We start from the raw sequence: 21,646 nt of genomic DNA on the forward strand, positions 1-21,646 counted from the left end.
TGTATATATATATATATACATATACATATATATATATATATATATATATATATATATATATATATATATATATATATATATATATATATATATATATATATTATATATATATATTTATATATATACATATTCATACCTCATTTTTGTTTGGAAATTTTAGATTAATAGTTTCATCAACTGAAAATGTTGGAGATGCTCTTACAAACACTTGAACGTTAGATATATCTAAAATGCAATACTATTTTTAAATAAAATCATTATCATATATTGCCAGAGTTCATGCAAGGATAATACAAAAATAATAATACAAGAGTAATAAAAGTCTTTGTATATCTAGTGCATCTGTAATCTAGTATGTCAATAAATAGTATTTTATTTGAGTTTCTTGTATTACATTTTTATTTTATATATATATATATATATATATATATATATATATATATATATATATATATATATATATATATATATGTATGTATATATTTATATATATATATATATATATATATATATATATATATATATATATATATATATATATATATATATATATATATATATATATATGTTTATTGTATAACTAGGCATTCTACTGAAAGATTATTCAAAACTATATAATGTATACTTAATTTTTTATCTAATGAATATTATACATTAGATTGGAAATTAAGTTCTAGGCAAATACTTTAGGAATAAGCATAATATTTTTATAGATCAGTTTCACACCATTTCTTGATCTAATAAGCTAACATAGATGTAAATCTGCCTCAGTTAACAAGTGTTGGATCTTTTTAACTCTACTAGTTTTTTTTTCTTGTGCCTGTTTTAGGAGTGGCTATGCAACTTTTTTTGCTATCTTCTAATAAAGGTGCAGCTCTAAAATTAAGTTTAATAGATTTGAAACTAGTTGCTAATAAAATTTTCTGAACTAAAAGGTGTCATACACTAGCTTTAATTGAATCAAATTCTTTTTAATTGAAAACATGAACAAAGTATTGGAAAAAATTAAAAAAAAAAAACAATAACGTTATTATCATCATTTTTATTAAATCTATCATTTGATTTGCAAAGACTCCAATAGTCGCATTCGTAGGATATATTTTCCTAAAAAGTGTGAAATTTTGACTATTCTTTAATGTGTTTTTGCTTAGCACCTTTTAACTCGATTGCCTATTTTTTTTGCGATTTATCATTGTTCTTTTTCCCAAGACTGAAATGAGTACATCATTTCAACATTGTTTTGATAAAATTGATCAAGTCCTATCTCTTTATCCCTCAACCAATATTGTTGTTATTGGTAATTTTATTGCTTATTACACTGAATTGCTGACCACCAACTCTGTAGGCTCTAAAGCCTAAAATCTTTGTTTTTCTCTATCTTTTTCAGATAGTTTCCTTCATAACTCATTTTCTACAAAATTCTAATCTCTTAGCTTCATTCCTTGATTTGTGTCAAACCATAGCTTTACCTTTATTCTTCATATGGTGGTTCAGATCATGTTATGATTTCACTAAAACTATTATCTTTTTCAAGATTTATAATCTTAATCCTTTTATCTTTTTCACAAGAACAACTCTATGGATGGAATAATTCAGCTTAGATAATAACTTATATACATCTAACATTTTTCTTTGAACATCTTTATTTTTTAATTTTCTTCCACCCTTATAATTTCCTGACTGGAATAGAATAAAAATTTTGAAGTTTTTTGTTGAATACTTTCTTTCTCTTTAACTCTCTTTACAATAAAATAAAAAATTAAAGTGTTAATTTTTTATTTTATTGCAAAGAAGCTCTATTCTATTGTGAAGTAAAGTATTTCTGATGCTGTAGAGCTGCAGAACTAATAAAAGGATGTCCATAGCTAAACTTAGAAGGTTAAGACCTATTCTGTGTAATTTTGGTGCAAGTATTCCTCTATTTGAGGAAAACTTGCACCAAAATTACAAAGTCCTTGTTTTTGTATCCTTACTTGCACCAAATTTTTCAAAGTCCTTGTTTTTGTATCCTTTAGAGTTCAGACTCTCTTGAGAATAATGCCTTCATTCTTGGGCAAAAAATTTCAAACTAAAAGGTAAAAAAAAAAGTATACAGAGTTTTTTATTTCATCAATAACGTTCCGGCACACAGGGGTTTACCTGCTAGGTTTCCTGATTCTACAAACCTATTGAGTTGAATTCTCTTAGAAACTGTGCCTCTTTGTCTTATAAATATGCTAATTGTAACATCTCATAGAAAATGATATAATCCTTTATAGGCAATTACAATGAGAACTTGTGTAAAGATGAAAATTTAAGAGCTCTAGATAGATTTTAGCCACGAAATTCTGCTGTGATTTTTCCCAAAATGTATTTAAATTATGTAGTGCCTCCGATTTTGCATATAATATTAGGAAATACTAAACTGTTCAAGCTATCTTATCTCTTAACAACGAAATTTCAAGAACAATTAAAATATGAGCTGCCAAAAAAGATCCTTGATTTATATATAAAATGGAGAACTTTAATCTATTATTTTACGTTTGTGTAATATTGTTTGCTTTTTTCAAAATGTATATATTTCTTTATTACGTATAACGTTTTCATCTATATTACATGTCTATTCTATTAATATTCTATTAAGTAGATTTTACTAAACATCATTTTTATAAAATCGTAAAGCCAATTGAAACTTGCTTTTTGGTGAAAGTATGTAATATTTAGCAAATATCAACTTTGTGTACTTTTCCTATATATGTATTTGCCTATATATTCCTTTTCCTATATTTTTCCTATAGAAACAAATAATTGGGGAAGCAACTGTTTATAAAGGAATTTTTTGTTTACTATAATAATGACTGAATATCAAAAATAAAATCGCATATAAGGTAAGTGTGGGTATTAAGGCCCGGCGGGTAATAGGGCCCACTAATCCAAACTTAGGGAAAAATAAATTGTGAAACTTTTTTTCGACATTAAAATATTAGAGTTATCTGGTTTTATCACTGGCAGCAAAAAAAAATCAGCATTTCTTTACATTTTCATTTTTTTAGGTGGGCCTTAATACCCATACTTACCTTATACGAAATTTTTTTACATTACTTTACAAAATTTTACATATGTGTACGTATTTTATCATAGATAATTTTTTTGGGTAAATCTGCAGTTAAGCTGGCTAAAATAATTCTATTTTTCGGCTATTTATTATTTCATTCGGCGAAGAGTGCGAAAACGCAAATCAATTAGACTAATATTAATAAATGATAATAATTATTTATAGTGATGGCTTATATATTTATATATTTATAATATTAGTAGTGGTAAAGTTACAGTTAAGCGGCCTATGACAATTTTATTTTTTTGGTTATTGCGCTCTCGTCAGTGGAGTGTTTTTAAACATAAAAAATATTTGGGTGATGGGGGATCGCTCCCATACCATACTCCCTCTTTCTCTCCACTACTAGATTCCTAGTATGGTTTTTGTTATTCAATGACCAATTTTCAAAACTATTCAACAAGCAACTTACAAGACCTTAGATATTTTCAAAATAATTTTTTTTTCTTTGTAAATTTATATATTTAAGGTGGTAACCCTAGAAATAATTTATTTTTTGAGTTTAAGCTATTTATTGATATTTTGTAGTAAAACTTGACTCTATTTCAAAAAATTAAAAAAAAAAATCATTCAAAAATTTTTTTTGCCTTGATTATCCAAAAATAAATTAGTTAAACCTCAAACAATGGGGTATATTTGAAAACATAATATCTCACTATATAATAACTCTACAGCTTTGACATTTTGCAGAAATGCTTATTACATATAATATTTTCATTTGTCATAGGATTTTTTGATTTGCCTCGATAATTCCAAAGTTATGCAAAATGTTTCAGAATTTATTTATTTAGTCACTCAAATAAATACTAAATTTCATATAAATCTGAAATTTGCTCTTAATATTACAAAATCCTATGAGAAATGATTTATCTATGTCTTATGAAAATGTTCTGAAAATTTCAGTTCATAAATCCATACCATTTTTAAATAACCATGTTTTAAAATGTGTAATGTCTCGAAAATTATTAAACCTGGGAAACGAGACTTTTAATAAAATATTTCAAAAATAATGTTTAAAAACCACCAGGTATATATGAAGTTTGTTTTTCATTTGAAACCTCAACATCCACTATGCCTTTTTTAATTTTTCTTAGTTTTTTACGCTGTTTTAACATCATATTAGAAGATTTGTGCTTCATATGTTCAACACGTTTATTATCAGCCTCCATTAGTTTCTTGGAAGTTATTTGTCCTTTAGTTCCAAAACTTTCCAAAACAGATTTTACTCCTTCACCACCATCATTGAAATGAACTGCAGAATTAATTGCCAATTCAAACGTTCCTCTGGATAAGAATACATTTTTAGGACAGCGAGTCCATATTATTGCGTTAAATGCTTCGTTTGCATTTTGGGTTTGTCCATGGAGGCATTTGGTCAATAATTTATCATCAGATAAATCTTGAAAAATTGGTTTCAGCTTTAAATAGATCCATATTGGTAAATTAATTTTATCTTTATGAAACTTAGTACCATTTAGTTGATCAAGTTGCCACTTACACCAAGAATTTTTATCTCTGGGACACATAGCATGGCGACCTGCAGGATCATTAAGTGCGGTGCAATGGTAGAGAATGGCTCCTATAGCTTTCTTCATTGCATATACATTATCAGAGTTTCTCCGAATAGCAAGACCATAGTAGTTTTGCATGGAATTAATAATAGTATCAGTAAGTTTCCCTTTACCATGTATTGGAGTTTTTGTCCCTTTAAAGTTTTTCACTAAATTTCGAACTCTAGTACCAAGTCGCTTTTGCACATGGCCAATACACTCTAATTTCTCAATGTTAATTCCATTCTCCTTGTAAGGATTAGATTCAACAACTTCTTTAAAAGAAGAAGTATCTCCATCTCCTAAATATTGGAAATAAATTATATTGTTTTTCTGGATGGAACGTGCAAAAATTTGAATAGCACCAGCAGCTTCCATGGCACCAGAGGATTTAGTATGGTTTATATGACAATTATGATTTACTTTCCATCTATCATGTTCAGGTGTACCTTCCTTGGATCTCCACATTGTATAACCTTTACAGTGTTTTGAGAAAGCCTGATAATCTAAAACTTTATCACCAACAACAGCTGTAACTACACCATTCAATGATGCATGACCTCTCTTCTGCCAAGAACCATCTGTTGTAACGCGTTTGCAGACTGGCTGATTACTCGCTTGAGAAAATTCACTGGCAGCTCTTTTCATTGATACTTCAGCTAATTTAGCATATGCAGTTGAAATACAGTTGTCATTTAAGTTGTCAAAAGCTGATTCACCAATACCATACATGTTAAAACAGTTAGTAAACATTTTCAATGCTGCCTTGCCCCGACCAATCTCACGAAAACTAATGACTGCTCGAACATTTGACTCATACAATTTGCGACCACGTTTAGTTTTTCGATGAGAATCATGGCACTCTTTACTTGTGAAACAGGAATTAATCCAACCACAGCTCATACATTTCAATTCTAATAAATGAGCAAATCCCATTCTTCTTTTCAGGTTATCAATAAATTCTATCGGTTGTTTGTTATCACATTTAGGACAGTACATAATTGGTAAAATTAACTTTTTCATTTGCTCAATATCCATAAACATAAAATATTTACTATCATCATTATTACTAGATTCAGCAACAAAACCTGCAGTTTTAAGTTTCCTGGAGCTTGCACATTCAGTTTCTAAATCTGCTTTAGTTTTGTTGTTGTTAAAGTTTTTTTCTTTGGTTTTAACCATGTGGCGATTCTTTGGTGGTATTTTTTTTATTTTTCTTTGTAAATTTTGTTTTGTTGAAATCATTTTTACTAACTAAAATCTAAAAAATAAAAAATTCAAATAAATAGACTTCAAAACAAAAAAGAAATTTGCCTTCGATAAGCAATTCATGTCACCAGACAAACTTCATGCTTATCCTTTTAACTTTAACAAGTGTTTTAGTTTTTAAAGTATAGCTTATAGTCACTATATAGTTTTAAAGTATAGCCATAAAAATGTTTCAAAAATAGTATTCTGCTGCATTTTTTAGGGCATTTACATGTTGCTAGCGCGTTGCTAGGGAAAAGTAACAGGAACCAATTCACAATTATATCAATATATTGACAATCATATTAAAAAAACCTATTCATGTTATACATTTTTGTAAAGGTATTAAAATTCTTAATTAAATACAATAGAAATATTTTTTTTGAAAATTTCATCAAAAATCAACTTTTATTTCTAGGGTTACCACCTTAACAAAACATGTTGTTTGAAAACTGAATTAAATTAGGGCGACTATTTGTGATAAATTTGAAATAAATTTGTGGTGGAAAAAAAAAAAAATTGGGACTGCTAGGATATTAATAGATATCAATAGATTAAGACGGTGTAAGACTAATATTCTAATTATCTAATTAAAAATTCTAATTAAGATAACCTAGATAATTATTATCAATTATCTAGATTATCTTAAAAAGTGTTACAATTTAAATCTGAAAACTGTTTCTCTTTCCCTCTCTCCCCATCCTCTCTACTAGATAGTCTGGATCCACCAAGTAAAAATAAAAATACCCTCCAACTTTTCTTCCTAGATGATCTGGATGCACCAAACCAAAAAATTGCCCCCTCCCTTACTAAATGGTCTAGATTCCTCCCTGCCGGTCTTAATCGATTACATCGAAATCATTCAGACTTTATTACATTTATGTTATACATATAAAATGTTTAGAATGTTTTTATTCATCACTTGAAAAGTTTTATATAAAATGAAGTATAAAAAAGTTATAAAATAAAAGTTTATTTTATAATATTTTATTACAAAATTTTGCTATTGAAAATTTGTGTGTTTTTTTACAAAAATTCTAACTCCCTGGAAAATTATGGCTTGTAGCCTAATGACCTTTAAATTTCAAGATTTCAATTTCAGGAGGTTATTTTTTTTTTATATTACCGTCTCACTCCTAATTTCAAGGTAAACTCAAAACTTTAAACTCAAAAGGTTCTTATTTTCCGGGAAATTGAGACTTTGAAGTCTTAACTTCCTGACTTATTTTACCGCAATACCATATTCTGTTCAAAAATCGAAGGTTAGTTTTTTTTTCTGCGTTAAATTTAATTAGCTTTAAAAGATTTTTTACTTTGTAAAACGTAAATTTTTTTTGTATTGTACTTTAATAAATAAAACTATTTATTAAAGTCAGGCCGTCCTTAAGAGGTGTCTTTCATGGAGGCGGGGTTGTTTGTGTTTTCTGCCAACTAGAGACAAAAAAAAAAAAGGTCCTCAATATTAGACATTAGCCAATTATACTTCAAAACCCATCTACAGGTCAATTGTCATGCATTGTGTATTTTTTAAACCAAAGTGATCCAAAATGTTGGGTTATAGCTTTGATGGATTAGTTATTTGTAAAATGTTATATTATCTGTAGTATAAGGAACAAAATGTCAAAATAAGGTTGCTTTTTTTGTTTTCTTTGTTATTCACCTCCCCGTGGTCGAGGGGACCACTACAGTCAAGAGTAATACTTTTTTTTGTCATCAATTGAAGAATTATGTATTAAATACAAATTTATTTTTATTACTTGAATAATAATAGCAAAGATGTGTCATAAAAATGACACATCTTAAACATACTTTTATTCAAGAGGTATCCAAAAAAATCCAGAAAAATAAATTTGATTTTATTAATCACAGCAAAAAATTATTACATATTTAAACTACTGATAAAATTTAAAAAAGCTGATTACATTTTATTTTGCAGAGCAGATTTTTATTTTTGCTTTTCAGTTGTACAGTAAATGTGAAATGATAGCAAAATTTATGAAAGTTTGTTGCTTTTTTCCACATCAATTGCTATCAGTTTATACAATAAGAGGGTAAAATTATTTTATCAATAATAGAATACAATAACCAATATTCAACTTCTTTTTTCTTTTTTTTTTTTTAATATTTGCTTTTAAGATAATATTTTTTTACTCTGAAAATCTCGGTTGTTTTGAGTTTTGAAGCTTAATAAAAGTATATGTTGTATATAAAAATGGATATAAAATTTATAAAGTCAATAAAAATTTGTATATATATATACAATATATATATATATATATATATATATATATATATATATATATATATATATATATATATATATATATATATATATATATATATATATATATATATATATATATATATATATATATATATATATATATATATTAGGGTGACACAAAATGTGTAAAAAAAAAAAAAAAAAAAACCGCAGTACATTTTCCGGTTCTATCAAACTTAGAGACTCTACAAAAAAAATTTCAGATTCCTAAGTGATCAGGAAGAGCTATATGTAAATTTGAAAATTTTACGTTCCAAGCATTTTTTATTTCTTTACTTTATTTTATTATCTTTAGATCATTCAGAAAGTTTTGAAAACATGCGTCAAAAACTTAAGATTTTTCTTAAACATTTGCGGTTATTTACAATTATTTAAAAAAAAAAAAGTTTAATTGCAGCATAAATTGCGTGGTTTGCATTTTAATCACTTGGCAACTTTTGATTTATTAATTACCTTGCTCTAAACTTTGATTTATATACTATTTACATATCCGTACAAAATGTTGAAAATCAAAGAGAGAAAAACAAAAGAAATTAGCTATAATGCTCGCAGGTCTGTTTACCTGCTTAACTCGCCTTTAAGCTATTTATCTACAAACCAACTTCCATCAAATCGAAGTGTTCTTTGATATTACTTGTTCCTAACTTCAGCTAGAGATAAGCGATTCAAAACTATTAAAACTAACTTTTCATGTTCTCGAGCAAGAGAGGATGTTATATGCAAAGGGAAAGACGAGTTTTGTAACTCAAATACCGAAAAATACTGTTAACTCCAACAAATAATAATAATAATGTAAATATTTGGAAGTCTGCAGGTTTCAGAAATTATTTGATTTCTGAGAGAAGCATAGTGGAAAAGTTTAAATCTCTATTTTCGACAGCCACACAAATGAACAATATGATAGAGGAATTGTTTGACAACAGTGCGAAAGACTTTGAGAAGAAGATGAGACACGATAAATCAATGACTCGTGATATTTCTGCTATAAAAGAAGATTTGGCCTTCTTAGATGATCAAAGGTATTTTTTTTCTAAATTTTAAAGATTTCACCAACTGAGATTAATTGAATAAAAACATATGTACTTATTTTTCCTTAACATAAAGAATAATTTTTTGGAGAAATTTGGTTTTTTTATTTAAACTTATCGTATGCAAAGTGTTTTAACAACTTTTTGCACAGAACTAACAGAAATATGATCATATCTTCTAAAATTGACAACGAGCTTGAAGCAAGGTTTCAGAGAAAGATCGATAGATGCAAGAGAAAAGAAGAATACAAAGATCGAGTACAGAAGAACAACGGTTCAATAACTCGTGATAACAAAGAGGAAATTGATAAAAAAAGGAAATGGAACCATAATTTTTTTCAAACAATGATATAGATTTCAATTCAGCAGATGAGGAACCTACAGAACCTAAAAAAACAAGAGCTGAATCAAAATTAGGTAATATCAAAGTATACTTTGCTTAACACTTAAAAATATTCATTTCAAATTCTGATTAAATCAAAAGGGAGAATATAAACAGTTTTTTCTAAAAAAGCACAGGCATTTTAAGTAAAATCATTCAGTTTTTGAAGTAAATGTATAACTGAGTTAAAAATCTTTATATTAATTTAGATGCTGGAAGTGTAATTGTTGGGTCAGAAGTTTTTGTCCCAAATAAAAATGTTAACTTTAACGAAGCAAGCTCAAAAAGTAGGCATCAGTTTAGACCAGCATTCTTCAGAGTAGAAAAGGAGATTACCAGTGAGGGTCTCATTGCAGCAACAACTTCCACCAGTATAAGGGCCGGTCTCAGCGTTCGAGATCAAACCCTTCTTATTGCAAGTATAGTAAACTATTTAGGAGGAGATGTTAAAGAATTAAAGTTAAGCAGAGAATCTGTCAGAAGGCGACGTTACAGATTTTTAGAAGGGGAAGGAGGCCAGATACGTAATGAATATATTGATTTAATGGCTAACAAGATGTTAGTTTTACATTTTGATGGTAAAATGTTAAAGCATATTGAGGAGAACACTAAACAGGCCACTACTACAGATAGACTATCGGTATCTGTAACTAGCCCAGAGTTTGAAACCAAAGATGATCTTTTACTTGGTGTTGTGCCAACTGAGAGTGGTAAGGGAATCGATATGGCTATAAGTATTATGAATCTCTTAAAATATTTTGAAATTTGTGACTATATTATAGAATTCTGTTCTGACACCACAGTAAGTAACACTGGATGGGAATCTGGTGCAATAAATGTTATGGCAAGATTTCTCGGTAAACCAATTCTTTGGTTATTATATAGACACCATATTGCCGAGATAAATATTACTTGGGTTTTTAATGCAATTTCAAAGGAAACATCTAAAGCCCCTGCAAATAAGTTGCTAAAAGATTTTCAGCTGAAATGGATAACATAGTTTTATCCAAAAGTTTCAGCCAGTGGTGCTGTAGAAAAGTTCAAACAATTTCCTAAGCAAGACCTTATTGTTGGCAGTGACCTCTGCAAACTCTATTTGAAGGCTAAAAACATTGTAACTAAAGCACTAGAACATGAAATTTTCCCCAGGTATGTAACAATAAATTAAATTTTTTCCATACATACACTTTTTTTTAAAGGATATTAAATAAAAATGTCAATGTTTTATGAAAAATTATAAGCATCTTGTTGAATATTTGGCTTTGAATATCTGACTCCTAAAAAGAAACATATGGTCGCAAGGGTAGCATTTATTGTTGCTATTTATTATGGACCTGCCTTTCTCAAATCAAGCAAAGCAGAGCATGCCGTTCTAAATGATTTTAATGCATTTAAAATTGCTGAAACAATTAAAACAGAATGTGGTTATGAAGTTGGAAACTCACTTCATAAAAGCATGAGTAACCACACATGGTATTTGTCTCCTAAAGTTGTCGTACTATCGCTAGGTGATCCTTATATGAAAGTAGATGCTAAGCGTTTATTCATTGAGAAGCTTTTAAAATTTCCAGTTCCTGAGATATCAGAGATTTCTGTAGAAGCTCCATCGGCTGTTATTGTTACTAGCGAAAGTAGATTAGAGATTAATTACGAAGGAGAGTTGGCTTTTTTTTATACTCACAGGTCACACCGAATCTGTTCGAGAGTGGCATACTTCAAGCGATTTTTTAGCGCTTTCTAGATTCGTACAAACATTTCACTCAGTTTGTTCGCAATCTCAGTGTGACTAACGACTGCGCAGAAAGAAATATTAGCTTATTTGAAAATTTTGTTCACACTTCCCACAATGAGGATCAGAGACAGAACATTTTTTTGGTAGTAAGGGAACATAGAAAACTAATTACAAAAGATATTTCGTTTAAGGAACTGGTAAACCTAAAACCTAGAGTTGAAAAATTAATGTAAAATAATATCTATAAACATACTATAAACAGTGTTTTAATTTCTTAGATCAAAAAACTATTGTTATAAACATATTTTAATCTCAATTTCTTATAAAAATTGTCATTGTCTTAAAAAAAGTCTTCATTTTAAAAGTGGGGTGTGGGGGCGTGTGTCACCTCCCCCTCCCTAAAATTATTAAATCACATTTTACATTATTTTTCCAACTCTCAGGGTCAACGACACCCTGTGTTGCCGGCCCTGAGAGTTGGAAAATTAATGTAAAATAATAGTTAACTGTAAGATACTACAAACAGTGTTTTTTTTCTTCTTAGATCAAAGATCAAACAAGAATTTAGTTATAAACACATTTTAACCCGTAAAATAACATAAAGTTCACCCAATCCTCAATATTCGAAAAATTACATGTAGCACGTCTAACAAAGAAAAATAAATAAAATTTTGTTTATAGACTAACTGAATGTTGTAGAACAGGTTAAGCAACTGCGGTTTTTGATATTCTAAAAGTTTCATTTTTCGACCCTAATTTGTGTCACCCTAATATATATATATATTGCATATAATATATATATATATATTGCATATAATATATATATATATATTGCATATAATATATATATATATATATATATATATATATATATATATATATATATATATATATATATATATATATATATATATATATATATATATATATATATATATATATATATATATTGCATATAATATATATATATATTGCATATAATATATCTAATTTAATGCATAAAAGTTATCTAATCACATTCCACTTCACTATGGGCCAGTATAGTCAATTTTGAGACAAAATTAATAACCAATTTAATATTATTACTGTATTTACCAAATTTAGCAAAAGCTAGCAAAATTAGCAAAATGAGGTCCGCGCTTCTTATAAAAGTAATAACTTTTATATTTAGTTGCTATGGATACCTAATTTTGCATAGCAACAACCTGTTTATTGATCTTAGAGATTTTTCGTTAGTGCTACATTTACCAAATTTGATGTGATTACAAAGATGAGATCTAAGCTTCTTAAAATTTTTTTATTTTTAATACTTAGTTGCTATGGATACCTAGTTTTGCATAGCAATAATCTATTTTTGGAAGTTAGAAATTTTTTATTTGTGCTACGTGCACTATATTTGGCATGTGTCTTTGATATGAGGTCTTTGCTTTTTATAAAAGTGATTTTTTATATTTGGTTACAATGGTTACTTAATTTTGCATTACAAGGTGGTGTATCACCTGAAGTTTACTAATTTTGCATAGAAAAACTAGATAACTATAGCAATATATTTAAATAAAATTTATATCAACTAAACAGTCAATTTTTTACACAACTTTAATACTTGTTTCCTAACATGGCCGACGACACGGGTTTCGTAGAGGATGGGCACAATCGTCTATTTCTAAAAAAAGTCCTCTAAATTTAGAGTTTTCTCTAAATAAAAAAAAAAAAAATAAGGGTCCTTAAGAAAGAAGTGAAAGAGAAAAAGTAAGGGTGGGGGCTTATATATATATATATATATATATATATATATATATATATATATATATATATATATATATATATATATATATATATATATATATATATATATATATATATATATATATATATATATATATATATATATATATATATATTAGGGTGTTTCATATTTTATCAATTTTTGAAATTAAACTCGCGAATCGATTTATAAATTGACCATTTATATGAAAATAAGTTTGAACAAAAAAAAGTATGTTTGTACAATTTTTAGGGTCCCCGCCAGTTCGATTTTGGGCAAAAATGTTGGGTGTTTTAAACGCCTGGCGGGGACCTTAAAATTTATCCTACAAAATTTATTATTCTGTTAAATAATATATGTTGGATTGGATATTAATTACATAAAAGAAGCATGTTGAAAAAATTAAGATACGCCTCCGAGTTATAAAATATGCCTCCGAGTTATAAAATACGCCACCGAGTTATAAAATAGGTTTTTGTAAAAAAAATTTGGATTTTTCACCAATTTCAGAAGCTTCAGTAGAATAACTTCTTAATTTTTTTAACATGCTTTATATATGTAATTAATATTCAACCCATATTATTTGAAAGTATAAAAAAATTTTATAGGATAAATCTTAAGGTCTCCGCCAGAGGTATTTACCTGATGACGCTGACCACAATAGGTCAACAAAATATTGTAAATATATTATTATATCTAAAATATATTTTAAAAAATAGTTATACGCTGCCTTTTTTATTAAAATCAATTTATATATATATATATATATATATATATATATATATATATATATATATATATATATATATATATATATATATATATATATAATATAATATTGTTTTATTAAATATTATATAAATGTTATATATATATATATATATATATATATATATATATATATATATATATATATATATATATATATATATATATATAATATATATATATATATATATATATATATATATATATATATATATATATATATATATATATATATATATATATATATATAACATTTATATAATATTTAATAAAACAAAACAAACATAACTCATAACTTATTTATATATCAGGACAACATAGAAATTCAAAAACTCTTAATGGGAATTTTTTTTTATTACTCATAGACTGGACCATTGATTGCAGGCTTTGTTTTAAATAAAAGATGCTTGACGCATCAGCATTATGTGAATTTGACGTCATAATGTTCTCTTTTTTTTTTTACTTTTTAAAGACAATAACTTTTTTAAACTACTGCAATATTATTAATTACCGCAAAACCAGTTAAATTAATATACAAATGCTATTATGGAATGTTTATTTTCTTTCGATTTCTTTTTTATATAAAATAATTAAATTTAATGTTACATTTTTAAAAATGTTTGATATAAAAAAATTTCTTTCTTTACTCGACAATTTGTATAAATGAACAAAAAATGTTAAATTTTTTAAAATTATTATTTCTAAAATTTCTTATTGCGGCTTTGCAATTTTGCAACTTTGCAACAAACAATTTTTTTGAATTGAAAACTTGAATTTATTTACTTCATTTATTAAAAGTTTATTACTTTATCAGCGATTTTGCTGTGATATAAATGTGTTTATAAAAACTATTTTTATAAACACACATATATGTGTGTGTGTGTGTGTGTGTGTGTGTGTGTGTGTGTGTGTGTGTGTGTTTGCGAAGGAAAACATTTAATTTATATTAATTAATAACAATAAGTAATGTTTAGTTAATAAAAATATCAAAATATTAAATAAATTTTTTAGCTTTTTTTTAACTTTTTTTTTATTATTAAATAGAAATTTAAGTAAATTTTTTGTGCTCACAAAATGATAAATAAAAGTTTTTATTATATATTTCTTTTATGGGTTTTAATTATTTTACGTTGAGTTTAATAACTTCGTATACAAAAAAAAAATTTGTTGTTAACTATAAACAATTTTGTTTTCTATTACTAAATATTTTAATAAAATTTTTAGTTCAATAGAGATTAAGTTTTCTTAATGATTAGGAAAACTTAATCTCTATTGAGCTAATAATTTTAGGGGCTGTCCATAAACAGCGTCAACGAAATAGGGGGAGAGGGTATTAATTTTTTTGACATTTGTTGACAGGTGGGAGAGGGGAGGTCAAGACAAGTTGACGTCAACAACGTTACTTTTTAAATAAATTTAGTTACTGAAAAAAAGGAAAATTAGGCAGCGTTTGTAGCCCTGTGTTACATACTAGCTAAACCTTGCGTATTTTAATAAAGCTATTTATATTCCTACTTTTTAAAAATCGTGTTGTGCTTTAAAAAGATCCGACACGTACAGAACTAAACAAGCACACACCAGATGTTTACTTGTAACACTATTGTTTTTTCAAAGTTATTGTTGGTTGGTCTGCTGCGCAAACAAAAAAGATTTATGTAAGTACTTAGACTACACTATTATTTAAACGTTTATAACAGGGGTCGGCAACCTGCGATTGATGCTGCTCTTTAGCTCCATGCACAAATATTAATATAATATTGAAATAAAGATTTGGTAGATGATTTGAAAAAAGATTTGAAATGAAGATGTTGGTAGCTCTTCAAAAATTAAAGTGCTACCAACATCTTTATTTCAATATTATATCAATATTTGTGCATGGAGCTAAAGAGGCACATCTTGACATCAAAAGAACCACACGAAGCTTGCAAGCCGCAGGTTACCGACCCCTGGTTTAAACGTTTACATAATATTATGTAGACCATGTACTTACATAAATCTTTTTTGTTTTCACAGCAGGCTAAAACTTTGTAAATTACAACTTTTGGCACTTCGTTCTCAATTGGTTGCCGAACCCTGGTTTATACAATTTGTTAAATCTATTTTTTGTTATACTAAAAGATAATTGGCTTTTACTGTGAAATTGAATTAGGTTTAAAGTTAAAATGAGTAGGATTGGCACATTGAAGTGTTGTATTAATTTGAATAATGTTCATAATTTAAAAGCGTAAGGTACATATATTTATGTAAATCCTTTAACCTTTTTTTTGTTCGGAGTAAGTTTTTGTAGTTATAAACTTAAAATATGTTCTTAAGTTAAAAGTTTAATAAATCTTTTTTCTATACCTTTTACTTTTATTCACTTTTTTTTCAAAGCATTTGTAATTTTAACAAAGCAAACATTTGTAATTTTAACAAAGCAAACATTTGTAATTTTAACAAAGCAAACATTTGTAATTTTAACAAAGCAAACATTTGTAATTTTAACAAAGCAAACATTTGTAATTTTAACAAAGCAAACATTTGTAATTTTAACAAAGCAAACATTTGTAATTTTAACAAAGCAAACATTTGTAATTTTAACAAAGCAAACATTTGTAATTTTAACAAAGCAAACATTTGTAATTTTAAGTTGAGATTTACACAGCTGCACTATATATCATTAGATAGCTTATTTCTTCAGCTACAAAACTATGTAGAATTCTTTAGATTTTATGAGAGTAGTTGGCCGTACCATTATAAATTGCACAGTGTGTCAAAAGCACTGGTTCTCGCCAACTTGAATTCAATCTCGCCATTGATTTAAAGTCGCCCACTGTGTGACTTTAAAAAAGATCTTATGATCGCCTAGGGCGACATTATATACAGGTGAGTAAGATTGAATTTTGTTAGTTAATATCAATTCTCAATTGCACCATTTTAATTAGAAAAGTATAAAACCATGCGGTTTTTTAAACGCAAACTTTCGCCCCTTCTTAGATTGTGACCTTAATCTGAATTCCGAGATCAATCCTAATTGTAATTGTAAAATGTGTAACTATTCGCCCCAGTCAAGAATTTAATTTTTATATTGAGCAGCCGTGGCGCAGTGATTAGAGCATGGAACCGTAGTACAAGGGTTGCGAGTTCGAATCCTGCTCGAAGCGTATACGTTACCAGTTAGGCTTGAAATGGGGAACCAACTCATTAAATGCTTATGCCCTTGTGGGTGCTTCTTTATAATAAGACCATTAGGTCTTATCACACATAAGACCATTAGAGTATTCTTAAATAAAAATAATAAAAAAGTTTATATAGATAAGACGAAATTGTATGCATTTTTGAATATATAAAAATTTTTGTCAAATATTTAATACATATTAGTAAGTATTGTTCTCGAGATCAACCAATGGTTGAAATACAGATGATAGTGAAATGAACTTCTTTTTTGTTGTTGCTGTAGACTTGTGGCACAATCTTCTAATTTTTTTTCTCAGCCAATACCATTTTTTGTTCTTTTTCTTCGAGTCGCTTTGCAGCATTGATATGTCGCTGTTGTTTTCTTTCTCATTTTTCTCTTTCCTGTTAGGTTTTGTCTTGGTGATATTTCAGCTTTGCTGAGTATGCTACTTGAGAAGTTAAATTTTAATTAAATTTTGAATTTTTTTAAAATCAAAAATTAATTAAAAGTTGCATTGTTGCTATGAAACCATTGATCACTTTGTGATATGATTGACTTACCAGGATAGAAACTGTCGTAGATTGAAAGTTTGGTGGTTCTAAGATTTCTTTTTCTTTTCGCTTTGTAAGATTGTTAAAACTATTCACAGTAAAGTCAACATTTTTTTCTTTAACTGAATTGACCAAATATGCAAGCTGCTTATCATGGACAGTTTCTGCTTCCATAATAGATGTGTTGCTTTGTAATGGGCTGTGAATTGCGATATCTTGTTCATTCTGATTTTTTTTCTCATTTATGGCAATCAATGATTCACCCATACCATTGTGCAAAACGATTTAAACACCTTAATCATTATCTGCACCAGGTATTGAAATGTCATCAACAGTGGTATTGCTGATATATCCTCAACTTGGGTGTAGATAGCTAGGCAAATATGCATTACTAGGAATAGCTCGAGGATTAAATGGATAAATTCCACACGACTTGAACCCAGATGCAATGTTGCTAGAAGTCATTGCTTTTTCCCATGCTGAAGCAAATCTCTCTGCTAAATTTGAACGACAAGTAATAATTCATGGAAACTGACCCATCATATCTTGTGCTGTAGAACAACAATAATTCTTGAGTGACTTAAATAAGGTGCGGTTGCATGGTTGAAGCCAGTTTGATGTGTGTGAAGGCATAACTATATGTATCTGGTTCTGGATAGCAATGCCAATTAGCTCAATAAAGTTGTGAGAGTCGTGCCCATCCAGAATCAATAAATGAGGATGTTGGGGATCAATGTTTTCTGTAAATGTTTTAGTAAACTATAGTTTTGCTAACCAATTTTCTTGGTTTTACGTCAAGTTGTAGACTAGTTTCATCCATATTGCATATGACTCCGATTTAACGTGAAAACCATTCTTCACTATGACGTCATTAAAAGCACTAAAGTACTTTAGTACCTTATCTTTATCCATGCACTGATATCGAACTGAAGCTGTACCCTTAGGTTGTCGCAGAGTAAATTTATGCCCATGCCGACGTTTAATCCTAGTCCACCACTGGTTGCTTGGAAGTCCTTTCTTAAAGTTGAACTTATGCTTTGTGGCAAGTTTCCCAGCATAATTCAGGAACTGTGACTTTCCAAAACCTACACCTAACTTTGCTCTATTGCTGGCCTTGCTGTAATAACTATTTTTCCAGAGAGTTTCTCAGTGTTGTACGAAACATAAAATTAAAAAGAAAAAAAACGAAACATAGAATTAAAAAGAAAAAAAAAAACCATCAATAAAACAAAAAGTTAGAATGAAAAAAATTAAGATTAAAACATTAAGTTAATGTTTCAGTGTAACATAGTAGGGGGTTGTCCATAAAGTACTTACGCTTTTATTTCGATCCTCCCCCTCCCCTCCCCCACATTTTTCTATACGCTTTTTTGAGTACCCTCTACTTCCTTAAAAGTACCTACGATTTTAACCTACTTACCCAACATTTTACAATATTTTTTTAAAGTGTCTCCTTACTTTTATAATCAACCCCTGATTCCCATCTCATATACCCCATTTACAGACCCCCTCTCCCTCATCCGAGCGTACGTACTTTATGGACGATTCCTTGCCATTCAAACTTTTATAACAAACCTTTTCATATAATCATCATTCAAATGTTAAGTTTTTTTATAAAATAAATTGCTTCTTTTATTTTACTGCTTAATAACAAACTTGAAAGTTAAAAAAAAAAAAATAATGATAAAAAGTTGCTCATAGAAATCGCTTTAGCCGTACGTAAAATACGCATATGTAAATTGCCGGCAGCGTAACGCTTTAAAACAAAGCCTACATTCAATGGATCAGAAGTGCACAACAGTCATTTGATTACATCTTTTTTTGCAGTTTGATTGACTTATTTTTCTTGCATGATTTTAGCGATAACTCTTAAAATCTTTATTACTAGCCCCTTGAGCTTCTTCTGACATAAGACCAATAGACAATGTCATTTTTTCAGTTATGAGGTATCTTTTCATTAATATTTTATGCAGACTTTGAGACATGTAGTTGCAGGAGTAACATTTAACAAAATATCTGACAGTTTCAAAACAATAATCCTGAAATTTTGAAATTTCTAATTCAAAAAGATTGAAGGTACAACAAAGTAAAAAATATAAAATATTTTTTAAATATTTTTAAAACAATATTTTATACTTTTACAAAAATCCGATAAAAAAGTCGGATTTTTGTAAAAGTATAAAATATTGTTTTAAATGCATTTAAATAAGTAAAAAACTGTTGTTATACATATTACCCGATGTCAAAATTATCTTGAATGCGTGATTAAATAATCAACTTATTTATTCTTCTATTACTTTCCTGTTAAAAATCATTTTATATATTTTCACCTTTTTTATTAATGTAAATTTTAAATTGCAAATCATAATTAATTTACATGGATATGATCAGAAGTATCCATAATTACTGTCATGAACAGAGCATCTTAAATAAGGTTTTAGTGGCCCTGCAAACTATAACCCCGAGCAGGCGCAGGGCTCCTCGCATCGGCCCCTGCTCGGGGTTATAGTTTGCGGGGTCCTTAAATGAAAACTTAATTAAAGTGAGGGGGCGAAGAATACTAATGTACGAGGGTAAAATCGTGTTTATTATTAAATATATGATATATATTTAATAGCATATAGTGACATTATTGAGTATATTATACTCTATACTCAATAATGTCCCTATATTCTATTAAATAAAAAAAAAAGAAAATCGTTTATAAGTTAAAGAATAAATGTAACTGAATTTTATTAAACATAAATCTACATAGACAATAGTGATGTTCTACATGTTTCCAAGTTTTTTCTCAGCAAAATCTTGTAAAGGAGTTTGCAAATCCAACTGTCTTGCTTCTTTACTTTCAATCAACATGATCGTCAAACTGTTTAATCCTGAGTTTTTGTTGATCGCAGATAAATTTTTTAAAAGTTTTAATCTAGAAATGATATCTCTCTAGAAGCAAAGCTCACTGGAATTATTATATCTCCCAATAGGAAATATAGACAAAAGTTGTAATTTGATTTTTCCAAAAATATAGTTATGGCATATGCAAGGTCTAAACAAGCTCTTAAATTTTCTTATAGCAGTCTAGCCTGCACCCCTGAAATCTTTTCCTTTATGTTAGAACCATTGTCATAGTATTGCCCTCGGATGTCATTAATGTTCAGTCCTAAAGATTTAATTTCTTGCTTCAACACAGAAAATAGGTTTTCTCTTGCACAGCTCTTTAAATGTATAAATTTAATAACTGTTCATATACACTGGCACTAGAACCTGGTAATGCATCATCTGAAACATCTGGGGATTGTTCTTTATGACTGATGTCTCGAGTACAGTCAAGAATCACAGCAAAATACTTTCCATTTTTTACTTGCTCCATAACTTTATTTTGAATTTTACTGCCTATCGCATTTATAATTTCATTTTTGATTGTTTTATATAGAAAATGTTTATTAGTTGTTTTACTGGCAATTCGCTGTAGATGGTCCTGCATTATTAGATCAAATTTTTTAAATAATCCAATAATACTTATAAAATTTCCGTTTTTTGTCTAACTTTGAAAAGTTTTTCAACAGATCCTTAAAATGCTATATTGCGTTCAGCTAAAAACTGAACCACAGAAAATAGTCTTTCATAAATATTATACCAACGAAATTTTACTTCTTCAAGCAGCTTTTGCTACACTTTAAAAATTGTTTGTTTAGCAGACAATACGTTTAGTTTTTTTGAAGATTTGTACATTTTAAAATAGCCATCAGTTAATCTTTTGAATTTTCATGTAGTGGTAATCTTCTGTGTATATTTGACCAGGTATTAAATCCAAAAGTAGCAAATGCACCTATTTAGATTATTATTTCTTCAATTGAAAGCTTTCTTTTCAAATGCACTTTTGAGAAATGTCTTCAATCATCTTGACAAAATCATATAAACAACTTTTTGGTGGTCTTTTCTTAATTAAATAGTCTCTTATTTGTTGACTAACTATCTGGGACCAAATAGCAGGATCATCTGTTATATTCGTTTCTTCATTATAATATTTTTCTTTACTCTCAGTCGTATTGGGTTAAGTTGTTTCTATTGTAATGTTTTTTCTACATCTTTT

The 21,646-nt window shown here is 28.0% G+C and overlaps 1 protein-coding gene across 2 annotated transcripts in view; it reads right to left on the minus strand.

The window, feature by feature from the left end:
• LOC100197441 (uncharacterized) overlaps positions 1-21,646 on the minus strand; it is a 91,032-nt gene that overhangs the window by 61,293 nt on the left and 8,093 nt on the right. For both annotated transcript variants that reach the window (XM_065793922.1, XM_065793921.1), the window contains exon 2: positions 137-225. In XM_065793922.1, the coding sequence (XP_065649994.1) occupies positions 137-225 (89 nt within the window). The remainder of the gene's footprint in view (positions 1-136; positions 226-21,646) is intronic.

This window comes from Hydra vulgaris, chromosome 03 (assembly GCF_038396675.1).
Source record: "Hydra vulgaris chromosome 03, alternate assembly HydraT2T_AEP".
NCBI classification, from domain to species: Eukaryota; Metazoa; Cnidaria; class Hydrozoa; order Anthoathecata; family Hydridae; genus Hydra; species Hydra vulgaris.